General features: G+C 38.8%; 1 protein-coding gene across 3 annotated transcripts in view; it reads right to left on the reverse strand.

Moving 5' to 3' along the window:
• Positions 1 to 13,267, reverse strand: part of MCF2L2 (MCF.2 cell line derived transforming sequence-like 2) — a 249,011-nt gene that overhangs the window by 25,555 nt on the left and 210,189 nt on the right. For all 3 annotated transcript variants that reach the window (XM_044251864.1, XM_044251866.1, XM_044251865.1), the window contains 3 exons: positions 8,033 to 8,248; positions 7,014 to 7,106; positions 6,752 to 6,830 (listed from right to left, as the gene is read on the reverse strand). In XM_044251864.1, the coding sequence (XP_044107799.1) occupies positions 6,752 to 6,830; positions 7,014 to 7,106; positions 8,033 to 8,248 (388 nt within the window). The remainder of the gene's footprint in view (positions 1 to 6,751; positions 6,831 to 7,013; positions 7,107 to 8,032; positions 8,249 to 13,267) is intronic.

A 13,267-nucleotide genomic window follows, 5' to 3' on the forward strand; every position in this document is an offset into this window, starting at 1 on the left:
CAGCCAAGCACCTCCAATAGATACTCTTAAGACTATGAAAAGATAAGCCACACACCAAAAGAAAATATTTGCAAAACATAATCTAATAAAGGATTTATATCTATGGTATATAAAAATAAGCCTCTCAACACTTAAGAATGAGAAAACAATGAGCAAAAGATTTGAAAGGACACTTCATTGAAAAAAGATATATGGATAGCAAAGCACATGAAAAGATACTTAACCATTAGTCACTAGGAAAAAGCAAACTAAAATCTCAATAACATACTGTTCAACGCCTATTATAAGGCTGGCTTAAAATTAAAAGACTGACAACAGCAAGTTTTGGTGACAAATGTGGAGCCAGGGAAACTCTCACACGCTACTCTGGGAATAAATAATAATTTGGAAAATAGTAACTTCTTAAAAAGTTAAATATGTACCTGCCATATGGCCTAACCATTACAGTCTTAGGTGTTTACCCAAGAGAAACAAAAATGCGTGTCCACAAGAACAACTCATACTTGAACATTAATAGCAGCATTATTCAAAATAGCCCAAGAAAGTGGAAATATTCATTAACAGGTAAATGAATAAAGAAACTGGGTTATATCCAAACAATGGAATACCACACTTCACTTAAAAGGGATGTACTATTGTTACACACACCAACAGGAATGAATCTCCAAATAATTATGCTGAGTGAGAGAAACCAGACCAAAGTACATGCTGTGTGATTCTCTGTATGGAATGATAAAAAAAAAATCAAACTAATCTATAGTAACAGAAAGAAGATCACTGACCACCTGGGAAGCAATGGGGGATAAGGGAAGGGCAGGAGAAAGGTAATACAAAGGGGCATTTGGAAACTTTTGGGGGTGATAGATGTGTTCATAGTCTTGATTTTGGTGATGCTTTCACAGCTGTGTACATGTGTCAAAACTTATTAAGTTGCATATTTAAATATGTGCACTTTGCTATGTTAATTATACCTCGATACAGTTGTTTTAAAAATAATAGTTTGGGGCACCTGGGTGGCTTAATTGGTTAAGCATCCGAATCTTGGTTTCGGCTTAGGTCATGGTCTCAGGGTCCTGGAATTGAGCTCTGCATTGGACTCCAGTGCAGAGCCCAGTGCAGAGTCTGCTTGTCCTTTCCTTCTGCTCCTCCTCCTGCTCTCTCTCTGTCTTTCAAACAAATAAATAAAATCTTCTAAAAAATAGTTTAAGGCCTCTGCCCAGAAACTTTTTTAAGATAAAATGCATATCTCAAGGCATTAACCCTAGTTACCCTAATTCCACAGTTTTAGGGTAGGACCCAGATTATCTACATTTGTAACAAGCCCTGCAAGTAATTCTAATGCAGGCTATCCCTAAAACATCTTTTGCAAAACTATGGTAAAGATTTCTAGAACAATCTTGTGACTAGAATGTTGCTTCGGGGGAAAAGAAGTAACTTTTTCTGCTGGGGCTGTTACATCTTCCTGTCTTATGCCTCCAGAGCATTCATGCTCAATTACCTTAATGTGTATTTAGCACAGTATTAAGAGTAAATCATAGTGTTTCCCCATCTTACCTTTATACAAATTAAAATAAACTATACAGTGTAGTTATTATTTCTTGGTAAAGGCCAATAGTTTAAATAATGAACTTACATCACTCAGTTGTTGTGACAGAAAACTGATGTGGTGGTTTTCCAGTCACAGTTCTTAGCTTATCTTCCTCATCTCATCAGGCATAACCACCCTTCTATCTTCCTGTCCAACTAATAGTCAGAGAAGACACAGAAAGAATGCGAAATGGTTGCATTCCTGATAAGCCTCTGAGGACAAAGTTTATCTTTTCATATTTACATAATTTTCCTTACCAAACACACAGTATAAATGATAGGAAATCAATTTTCCACATGAGACTAGCATTTCTTAGCCCTCACATTACCTGAAGGCAATATCTGAACTCAACTGATGCAGCTTGTGGATTTTCCTACCAACTATCCCTACTGCTATGAGGATCAACTGAAAAAACAAATGTGAAAGAGCAATGCCTACTCAAAGATGATTCTTAATTAATAAAACTATACAGCAAGTGATACCTGTGAAAATAGTGTAGGAAAAAAACCTCCAAAAATTCTCTCCTCCATGGGCTTATGGACATTGGGGAGGGTATGTGCTATGGCGAGTGCTGTGAAGTGTGTAAACCTGGAGATTCACAGACCTGTACCCCTGGGGATAAAAATATATGTTTATAAAAAATTAAAAATTAAAAAAAAATTCTCTCCTCCATGAAAACAGAAAAGAACTGGCAAAAGTAGTCAGAGACAATATTTTCAGAACACTAGAAATTAAGCAAAGGCTTACAGCAACAAGGAGAACACTTATTCAAGAGAAATGGCTGAATCTTGGTATGAACAGTGAGCTTTGTGGTGTTTTAGCTGCCCTGTTCCCAACCTACCCCCTCCTTCTTGATGGTAGCTTTAGAATTCAACAGCCTGCAGTCAAGGTGAAAATTAGCAATCTGGCAGCCATAGGAGGGGGCAAAACAGGGTTAAAGTTTTGTTCAAAGTCTCATTCCCAGAGAACTATCATTATCTGACTTGTTTAGGGGTTCCTTGGAACACCCTCCTTACAAGGCTGTCTTTATTAGACCTATTCATAGCTATCACAGTGTGAAAAGCCTTCTCTCCTGGGGCATTTGTAGACAATTACTAGAGGCAATTTTTTAACTTCTTGGCTGCCCGAGGCACTGGATAACAGCTGAGGCAAAAATAGGCTAATCAAAAGTTTAAAAGGAAAAACTTGGGAATGAGAGGTCCATAGTGGCTTTGAAAAGCTCCCAAATATTTCTGAAAATCTAGAAGGCCATGTATAAATGCCCAAGTCTGTATGCATTTTCAGGACAAATCTAAGAAGGCTTATGCTCTCATCTCTAGTGGGGAGAGAGCTTGGGACTCTGAACAAACAGGAAGTGAAGGATAAGGTGGAACTGTCACCTGCTTGCCTGTGTGTTGAAGGTATGTTGAAAGTGCACCCCAATATCCACACAAGCTCCTGGCAAAGACTGGAGAAATTACCAAACAATAAAAACAACAAACAATACCAACAAAACCACTAGAAATGGAGGATACTTGGATTTCCAAAAGTGCCACATTATGTTATTAAATGTCCAATTTGGGGGCACCTGGGTGGCTCAGTCGTTAATGCCTTCAGTCGCTGATGCCTTCAGCTCAGGTCATGATCCCAGGGTCCTGGGATCGATACCCCATCAGGCTTCCTGATCAGTGGGAAGCCTGCTTCTCCCTCTCCCACTCCCCCTGCTTGTTCCCTCTCTTGCTGTGTCACTCTCTGTCAAATAAATAAATAAAATCTTTAAAAAAATAAATAAATGTCCAGTTTTTAACAGAAAAATTATATGCTATGTAAAGAAACAAGAAAGCATGACCCATACATAGAAAAAAGAAAGAAAGAAAAAAAAAGCAATCAAGAGAAATTGTCCCTGAGGAATTGAAGATAATTAGACTTCCTAGACCAAGAATTTAAATCAACTATTTAAAAACTGTTAAAAAAAAAAAAGAATTAAAGGAATCCATAAAAAAGAACTAAACGAAATTATGAGAACAAACTCTTATCATATTGAGAAAATAGAATTATATTTAAAGGGCCAAGAGAAATTCTGGCTTGAACAGTATAATAATTGAAATGAAAAATTCACTAGAGTGGCCCAAAAGCAAACTTGAACAGGCAGAAGATAGTCAGGGAACTTAGATATAGGTCAATTGAAACTATCCAGTTTGAGGAAGAGAAAGAAAAATAATGAAATAGAATTTTCTAGCCATAAAGACCTGTAGGACTCCATCGCATACAACATAGACAGAATGGGAATCCCAGAAGACAGAAACAAAGGGGCTAAAAGAATACTTAAAGAAACAATGGTTGAAGACTTCCTAAATCGGATGAAAAACACTAATCTCCATATCCAAATGAACTATCTACAAACTCCAAGAAACATAAATTCAAAGAGGGTTATATTTAGACATATCAAACTGTCAAAACATAAAGAATCTGAAAGCAGGAGAGAGAAAAACAACTTGTTACATGCAAGATATTTTTTTAAAAATTGTCTCTCATCTTTACATACATATGTATTTTTTAAAAAGATTTTATTTATTTATTTGACAGAGAGATAGCACAAGTAGGCAGAGCGGCAGGCAGAAGGAGGAGGAGGAGCATGCTCTCCATGGAGCAGGGAGCCTGATGTGGGACTTGATCCCAGGATCCTGGGATCATGACCTGAGCCTAAGGCAGAGGCTTAACCAACTGAGCCACCAGGTTCCCCTGTATATGTATTTTTTAGAGGGAGCATACACATGCACTGGGGTAGGGGCAGAGCGAAGGGAGAGAGAGAATCCCAAGCAGGCTCCATGCCCAGCATGAGCCCAATGCAGGGATTGATATCATGTCCCTGGAATCATGACCTGAGCTGAAATCAAGAGTCGGACACTTAACCAACTTAGCCACTCAGGTGCCCCAAGACATTTTCAGTAAGACTAATAGTTGATTTCTTATCAGAAACTATGGAAGCCACAAAACAGTACATGACATGACATATTCAAAATGCTTAAAGAAAATGACTGTCAACCAAGAATTCTCTATCTACGGCCAACTGATTTTCAACAAGGGTGCTGTCTTAGTTTGGGCTGCTGTAACAAATTACCACAGACTAGACAGCTTATATACAACAGATATTTATTTCTCACAGTTCTGGAAGCTTGGAAGTCTGAGATCCCATGCCAGCATGGTTGAATTCTGGCAAGGATCCTCTTCTGGGCTGCAGATTGGTGACTTCTCATTATATCCTCATCACAGCAGAGAGCAGACAGAGGAAGCAAATTCTCTCATGGCACTTATAAAGGCATTAATCCTATTCGTGATGGCTGAACTCTTATAACCACATCTACTCCTAATTACTTCCCAAAGTCTTCACTTTCTCATACCACTGGGTATTACCATTGGGTAAAGTTCTAACAAATGATTTTTGGGGGAAAACATAGTTATGCCACTTGAGTCCATAACAAGTGCCAAGGCCATACAGTGGAGAATAGAATAGTCTTTTTAACAAATGGTTCAGGGACAGCAGGATATATATATATATATATATATATATATATATATATATATACACACACACACATATATACACACACACATACATACATACATATATATATGTATCTATATATATATGGAAAAATAAACTTAGATTCCTAATTCACATCTTATATAAAAATTAACTCAAAATGGATCCAGGAGTTAAAACTAAATTTTTAAAGAAGAGCATAGCTGTAAATCTTGGGTTAGGCAATGGTTTCTTAGATATGACACCAATACACAAGCAACCAAAGAAAAAACAGATAAATTAGACTTCATCAAGTTAAAAACTTTTGTACTTCAAAAGACATCACCAAGAAAATGAAAAGACATCCCACAGAATGGGAAAAAATATTTGTAAATCATATATTTGATGAATCTAATACCCAGAATATATAAATAGTTTTTACAACAATCATAAAAAAACGAATAACCTAATTAAAAAATGGGCAAAGAAATTGTATAGATGTCTCTTCAAAGGAAATATACAAATGGCCAATAAGCACAAGAAAAGATGCTCAATATCACCAGCATTAGGGAAATGCAAATCAAAACAATGAGCAACCACTTCACACCTACTGGGGTGGTAAGAAGAAGAAGAAGGCGAAGGAGAAAAAGAGGAAGACAGTCTCAAGTGTTAGTGAGAGGGGGAGAAGATGGAACACTTATACACTGCGTGTACAAAGAAGAAATGGTGGTAGTATTTTAGAAAACAATTCGGAAGTTCCTCAGAAAATTAACATAGATTGACTATGGCCCAGCATTTATTTATTATTTATATACATATATACTCTTTCAGAGGTTCACACAAAAACTTGTACACAAGTTCCCTTAGCAGCATTATTCATAATATCTAAAAAATGAAGATCACCCAAATATCCATCAACTTATGAATAATAAACAAAAATGCCATAACCATACAATGCTCTTTATTTCAACCATGGGAAGGAATGAAGCACTGAGACATGCCACAATACCAATGAACCGCTAAAAAATTATGCCAAGTGAAACAGGACAGAAAGTGTCATTTTTTATATGATCCCATTTATGTACAATGCCCAGAATAAGAAAATCCATCAGACAGAAAGTAGATTAGTGGTTACCAGGGGCAGAGGGGAGAAGGGAGAAGATGGGTAATGATTGCTAATGGGTACCGGATTTTTTTGCCGGGGAGAGTGATGAAAATGTTCTGGGGATGGATGCATGACCCTGTGAATAGACTAACACCCACGGAATTGCACACTTTAAGAGAGTGCATTTTATGGTATGTTAATTATATCTCCGCTTTAAAAAAAAAAAAAGCAGTACAGCTTCTGAAAGCAGTATTGGCCATTTAAATCCTCATTCGCATAATCTTGGGTAGCTTTGCCACGTGGTATTGAGAAAGTTGATCTTGGCAATTAGGTTTGTGGGGAGAACACAGCTGAAAGGCACACATCCACACACAACCACAAAAAAAACCCCCACACAACGTAAAACAAGCACAGGGGCTTCCAGGTACCATGAAAATGGGGCCCACAGTTCTTTTCCTGGCCAGCCATTGCCTTCAACAATATCCCCAGTGTGCACACTCACCACAAAGTTGAAATCAGTATAATCCCCAGGCTAAATTTAGCAAAGTAACCATACCTTTAATATTGTTTTGTTGTTCCATCAGTAATTTACTTATTTCTGAAAACCAGCAATCTCTGATTTCTTTTGAAGCTGCCTGCAAGTGGTAGAAAGGAAGATACTATGAATATCAGATCACCTGGAGCATTAACTGGACAGGGTTTTTATTCTCTGGGTGACCTCTGGAATAATGAGACAGGAAACACTTGCTGTTCCCATGGCAAGTGTTGGGAACACAGGAAAGAGTAGCAGACACTTATGGGGAAGACGTGAACTTTACCTGCAGGATGTATTTCTCGGGTCCATTTCGGTGGGCAATTTCAAACTTTCGGCTGCTCCCCCTGCCAAGCTGGCGAATTGACAGTGTCACCAACTATTGTATGGAAAGAAGAAAAAGTGCTGTACTACCATTTTCTCATTTTAAAATTGTCCCTGTCAGCCACTCTGTTTCTTTCTACCCTTGATAACTCTCTTCTTCTGTCGTCCTTCTACGTGTTTTGTTGCCCTCTGTTAATGGCCCCAGGGAGCATAAAGCATAAGCACAGTGTGGTAGTGTCCTCTGTCCTTTCTTTTTCAGGAGAAAACACAGACTGCATCTTTTTTATATGACAGGCTGGAGACCTCAACCTTTAAGCAAAGAGATCATCTCTCCTTTAACACCTAAGTATTTCACGAATCTGTGCATAATAGTAACTGAATTAGTATCCATTAAGAAACATAAATAACAAAAGCTACCATGAATAATTAACAACTTTAATCACAACAGCACAAATATGTGTGTATGTGTGTGCATGTATGCACATGCGTGTGGTGTGGGGTGGGATGGGGTAGTCTCATCACCAGCTGTGAAATATTTCCTACATAGGCTAGAGATGATGCTTGGTGTGGACATGGCTTCCTAGACCCCCAGAGTCTTTGTCAGTGTTTGCATACAAAGATGTGTGGTTTAGAAGAACAAGTCGGAGACGAAATCCAGCCCATGCTCTAATCATCAAATCTTTCACCCCTCTGCCTAGAGGGTACTTTCCTAATTTGTTTGTCAGGACAGGCTACCATATGGTCCCTGTTCTCCATCTAGCACGAAGGCTCTATCCCAGCCCTGGCCCAGTCCAATGACTGATGACAAGTTCTGACATTGGAGTTAGAAAGGCCTGGGTGTGGAGTCTAGTTCTATTGTGTGGCATTTGGCAAGTTAACCTCTCCTCTCTGGGCTTCAGTTTTCTTATCTGTAAAATAAGGATAACGACTTTCCTTTCCATAGGGTCGTGCTGCTTCTCCAGTGTAAAAGGACCACTTTACCTTCATAGATTTCTTAAAGCTGTAATGAGGAGCGAGGCCCTGGTCACTGGGCTCCATTCGAATCTTACAGAACACGATTCCCCTTTCAAATAGATAGATTTGCCTCTGGCTGGGCTTAAATCGGATAAAATCCTTCATTTTGTAACGATCCTTGTGAACTGTCCAGACGTTGAAAGAGCCATGCATCAACAGCTTGCCCAGTTTCTTGATATCATCCTTCGGGGAAGATAGACATACATGAAAGGAAGCTGTTACATTACTTGACAGGGAAAGCACTCTCGAGGGTCTGCTTGCAAATTCTAAAGTATGCTTATTCGAAGTTGATAGTTTAAAAAGTGCCAAACAGGTTCATCTGTCACTAAATCAAAGCTATAATTTTGTGAGCTTCACTGAGCATGGCACTGTTCAGTTATGTAGATCTGTGCAAGGTAATAAACATAAAGCACATGAGAAATACTTGAACTAAAGATATTGGTATTCTGATATTTTGGCCTTTGTAATTAATCTTAGCTAGCAGAATTCTATTTCCACTTTTTTGTTTTTGATACATGACAGTCTACTTTAAAAGGGCAAGAAATTAACATTTAAGTATGTGCAGGAGAGAGAATTTTTGCTGCATTATGGACCTTTTCCATAATCATCCATGCGCTCCCTATGCATCCCAACATCTGCTCCAGGTATGACCACCTGAGAACATGAGATTTGTTCTGAAATTTGTTATGAAAAGCTTCATATAACCTAATCTTCATAACATTGTAATGAAAATAATAATGACATTCAACTTTGCATTTCTCAGAGTAAGTGGAGAGTGCAAAGATAATCCCAAATGCCAAAATTTTTTTTAAGAAAGTCTATTTGGCTTCAGGGTGCATTTTATGCCTGTCCCTCTACCAGCAAACACATCTTTCTCATATGTCTGGTTGGAAGTCCAAATGAGTGACCCTGCCTTCTCCGAGTTCTCTTCAAAGGGTACTAGAGTGAGATGAGCTCAGAACATTGAATTTTATCTGGCATTTTTTAAACATTAGATCGCTTGAAGCAGATAATCAAGAATTTATTTCCCTGAAGGAAAATGCCAAAAGGAGAAAAGTATGTGAACAGGACCAGGACAGAGACATTTCCCTGAGTTATGTCTAGCTGAGATAAATCCCTACAATTTCTGAGTTAATACTACAAGTATGTACATTATTTCTAATTGGGAATTTTTATAATTTATTGTTTATATTGAACAAACTGTGAATATTGTTTTAAAAATAATTTACTGCACTTCTGAAATTCTAAAATAAAAACTTCAAGAGCATAAACTCGACTTATTTCTATAGTGCTTGTGGCGTATTTTCTGTGCTGTTTTTCTCTTCCTGCTTTGTAAAAGTTACATGTGTGAACTGTGGTTAATGAACCCCTCAGTGAGGAATAAAGAGTCCCCAGCCATAAGGACTGCTCTCCTAAAGGCATGACACTCCTGGTTTGTTTGCACAGGCTCAGTCTGACCATGCTCTGAGACACATGGGCAGTGGGTTCATGAGGAACCTTGAGAAGTTTTACTGCTTTATCCATATCCTTCCAGGAGCCACTCTATCCCTCAGTGATTGTATTCTCTTTTAAACCCATTCAATTTCTACTAGATAGACATAAATAACGCAGGAAATACATTTTCGTCAAGTTGAATGGCAAAAGTTGGTGTTTAGTATTTGCCACATGAACTACATCCAGTAGTTTCTATTTTATTTTTTAAAAAGGCTTATTTATTTGAGAGAGAGAGAATGAGTGAGAGGGGCAGAGGGAGAGAGAATCTCAATCAAACTCAGCTCTGAGCACAGAGCCGGATACGGGGCTTGATCCCACGACCCTGAGATCATGACCTGAGTCCATAGCTTCACCAATTGTGTAGTTTGTATTTTATTTTATTTTTTTAAAAGATTTTATTTATTTATTTGACACACAGAGAGAGAGAGATCACAAGTAGGCGGAGAGGCAAGCAGAGAGAGAGGAGGAAGCAAGCTCCCTGCTGAGCAGAAAGCCCGACGTGGGCCTCGATCCCAGGACCCTGAGACCATGACCTGAGCTGAAGGCAGAGACTTAACCCACTGAGCCACCCAGGCACCCTGTAGTTTGTATTTTAAAATGTATTTATATTCCACCTCATTTCAAAAATGTGATCTATCTGATAAAAATATATACATTATAGACAGAAAATAACTAATTACTTAGGGTGAAAAGAGATTTTAAAAAATGAGATGAAGAGGTTATACATAAAACCCATATAATAAAGACATGTAAACCTACTGCAGACTAGGCTAGGACTTTCTAGTGGGCAATATAGAAGGAAACACAGAAAGTTGTATTATACATTATGTCCAAAGACATGCCTAAACCAGTTGTTCAGCAATTTCTGAACAACTCCATGGGAGAAATTTCTCCCATGGGTCTTTGTTCTCATAAAGAGTCACCAAGTCAAATACTGAGCCCATCCTCAACCACATCCCAGAATAGATAAACATGGATTTTAGGTAAAGCTGTTTCTGACAACACATTTGGCAAATGTGGAGGCATCACTTCAAATCACAGCTGTTAAAAGCAATTCTAAAAGAAGCCAGAATAGAGAACCCAGAAATGGATCCTTAACTCTATGGTCAACTAATCTTTGACAAAGCAGGAATAAATATCCCATGAGAAAAATACAGTCTCTTCAACAAATGGTGTTGGGAAGCTATATGCAGAAGAATGAAACTGTCCCATTTCCATATACCATACACAAAAACAGACTCAAAATGGATGAAAACTCTAAACGTGAGACAGGAATCCATCAAAATCCTAGAGCAGAACACAGGCAGCAAATTCTGTGACTTCATGCTAGCCATGTCTCCAAAGGCAAGAGAAACAAAGGCAAAAATGAACTATTGGGACTCTAAAAGCTTTTGCACAGCAAAGAAAACAGTCAACAAAACCAAAAGACAAGCTATAGAATGGGAGAAGATATTTGCAAATGTCTTATCAGATAAAGGGCTAATACTCAAAATCTATAAAGAACTTACCAAACTCAACCCCCAAAGAACAAATAATCCAAGCAAGAAATGGGCAGAAGACATGAACAACAGACATTTTCCCAAAGAAAACATACAAATGGCCAAAAGACACATGAAAAAAATGTAAATATCACTTGGCCTGAGGGAAATATAAACCAAAACCACAATGAGATACCAGTTCACACTAGTCAGAATGGCTAAAATGAACAAGTCAGGAAATGACAGATATTGGGAAGGATGCAGAGAAAGGGCAACCTTCTTATGCTGTGAGTGGAAATGCAAGCTGTTGCAGACACTCCAAAAAACAGTATAGAGCTTCCTCAAAAAGTTGAAAATAGAGCTACCCTATGACCTAACAATTGCACTACTAGGTACTTACCCCAAAGATACAACTGTAGTGACCCAAAGGGGCATGTGCACCCCAGTATTTATAGCAGCAATGTCTACTATGGAAACAAACTATGGAAACAGCCCAGATGTCCAATGACAGATGAATGGATGAGAAGATATGGTATATAAATACAATGGAATTCTACTCAGCCATCAAAAAGGTGAAATCTTGCTATTTGCAATGGCATGGATGGAACTAGAGGGTATTATGCTAAGGGAAAGATGTCAACCAGAGAAAGACAATTATCACATGATTTCACTCATACGTGGAATTTAAGACACAAAATAGATGATCATAGGGGAAGGGAGGGAAAAATAAAACAAGATGAAATCAGAGAGGGAGACAAACCATAAGAAACTCTTAACCATAGGAAACAAACTGAGGGTTGCTGAGGGGGAGGAGGTTTGGGGCTGGAGTAACTAGGTGATGGATATTTAGGAGGGAACGTGATGTAATGAGCACTGGGTACTATCACTGAACTTTACTTCTGATACTAAAAATACACTACATGTTAACTAACTGAATTTAAATTAAAAAATTTAAATTCAAATTAAATTCAATAAATTCAAAATTTAAATTAAAAATTTTAAAAGGACTGATTAAATAAATAAATAAAATTTAAAATAAAATTAGTGGAGACCTAAAATATAGGCATCTCATTACCTTTTATTAATAAAGGTTGTCTAAAAATTTTTTTTAAGTAAAAATAAATAAATAAAGCCAGAATGATTTTGCGGGGGCGGGGAACAAGTCCCAGTGTGCACTCTTTAATGACCTGTACAGGGCTGGTAAGGTTAGTTAAGGTGTCTTTCAAGACCATGGACTGCAGAGGAAACTGCCCTGTCTGTAGTCCTGCTAAAGAGGCAACCTTAGGCAGTGATGTTGCCGTTATCACCTCTGCTTTCTCCTCCTCCTCCCTCTAGCAGCCATAACTGTTTGCACCTTGGTAGTGTCAGTTGACTAATGGATATGAGTCCAGAGAGGGGCCAGCCCCTGACCGTACAGGACAATCTGATCCCTGTCTGAACTGAGGCAGTAAGTAGCAGGAGTTGTAGTTGTGAGATGCTTCATAAGAGGGAAAGAGGTAGAATAAACAATAAGGCAGTAGAGCAACAAAGAAAGTGAGTCACCAGACCAGAAACTATGAGGAAGAGGAAAAGACACCAATGGAGGGAAAGAACCAGACAGCAGGTGGTAAGAGGAGAAGACAGCAGGTGTGTGGATATACCTGGCACATACGGACAGAGCACACAGGTAAGAATCCCCACTCTCTCCCAAGTCAAGATCCTAGAACTGCTATGGGTCCTGGAATTGTCCCATTCCTACCTCCATGAGCCTGGCTATTCCCAAGGCTCTATGGTCACCCATTCTAGTAAGCCCATCATCACTAAAGGTCACAGGAGGGAACTGCTGGGTCTTTTGAATCCAGCTGTAAAAGAAGGGTTGCATGTGATGGGATTGGATATCTCAATACTCAAGCCCCATCTTGCAGTGGCTGAGGTTGCATACCCCATGCAGTGCTCCTGAAGGGCAGGTGCACACATATTGCCACCAGCCAGGATGTGTGGAGGCAACCCCACCTCCCAAGGGAAAGGGCAGAGGGAGTGGAGTTCCTCTGAGCAAGACCAAAGGTAACCTGTGGTCATCTTTTCAACCATATGTATCCTTTCTTTCCAATCAGACTGCAGCTGGTCCCACGACCAGGAACCACATGCATGACTCTTGTAAATATATGTCCCCCAGACACATAATATTTATTCATTTACTGGCTTGAGTGCCTGAGGAGACATGAGGCTAAAAGCTCAGCACCATGAGGAA

Source organism: Neovison vison, chromosome 6 (assembly GCF_020171115.1).
Source record: "Neovison vison isolate M4711 chromosome 6, ASM_NN_V1, whole genome shotgun sequence".
NCBI classification, from domain to species: Eukaryota; Metazoa; Chordata; class Mammalia; order Carnivora; family Mustelidae; genus Neogale; species Neogale vison.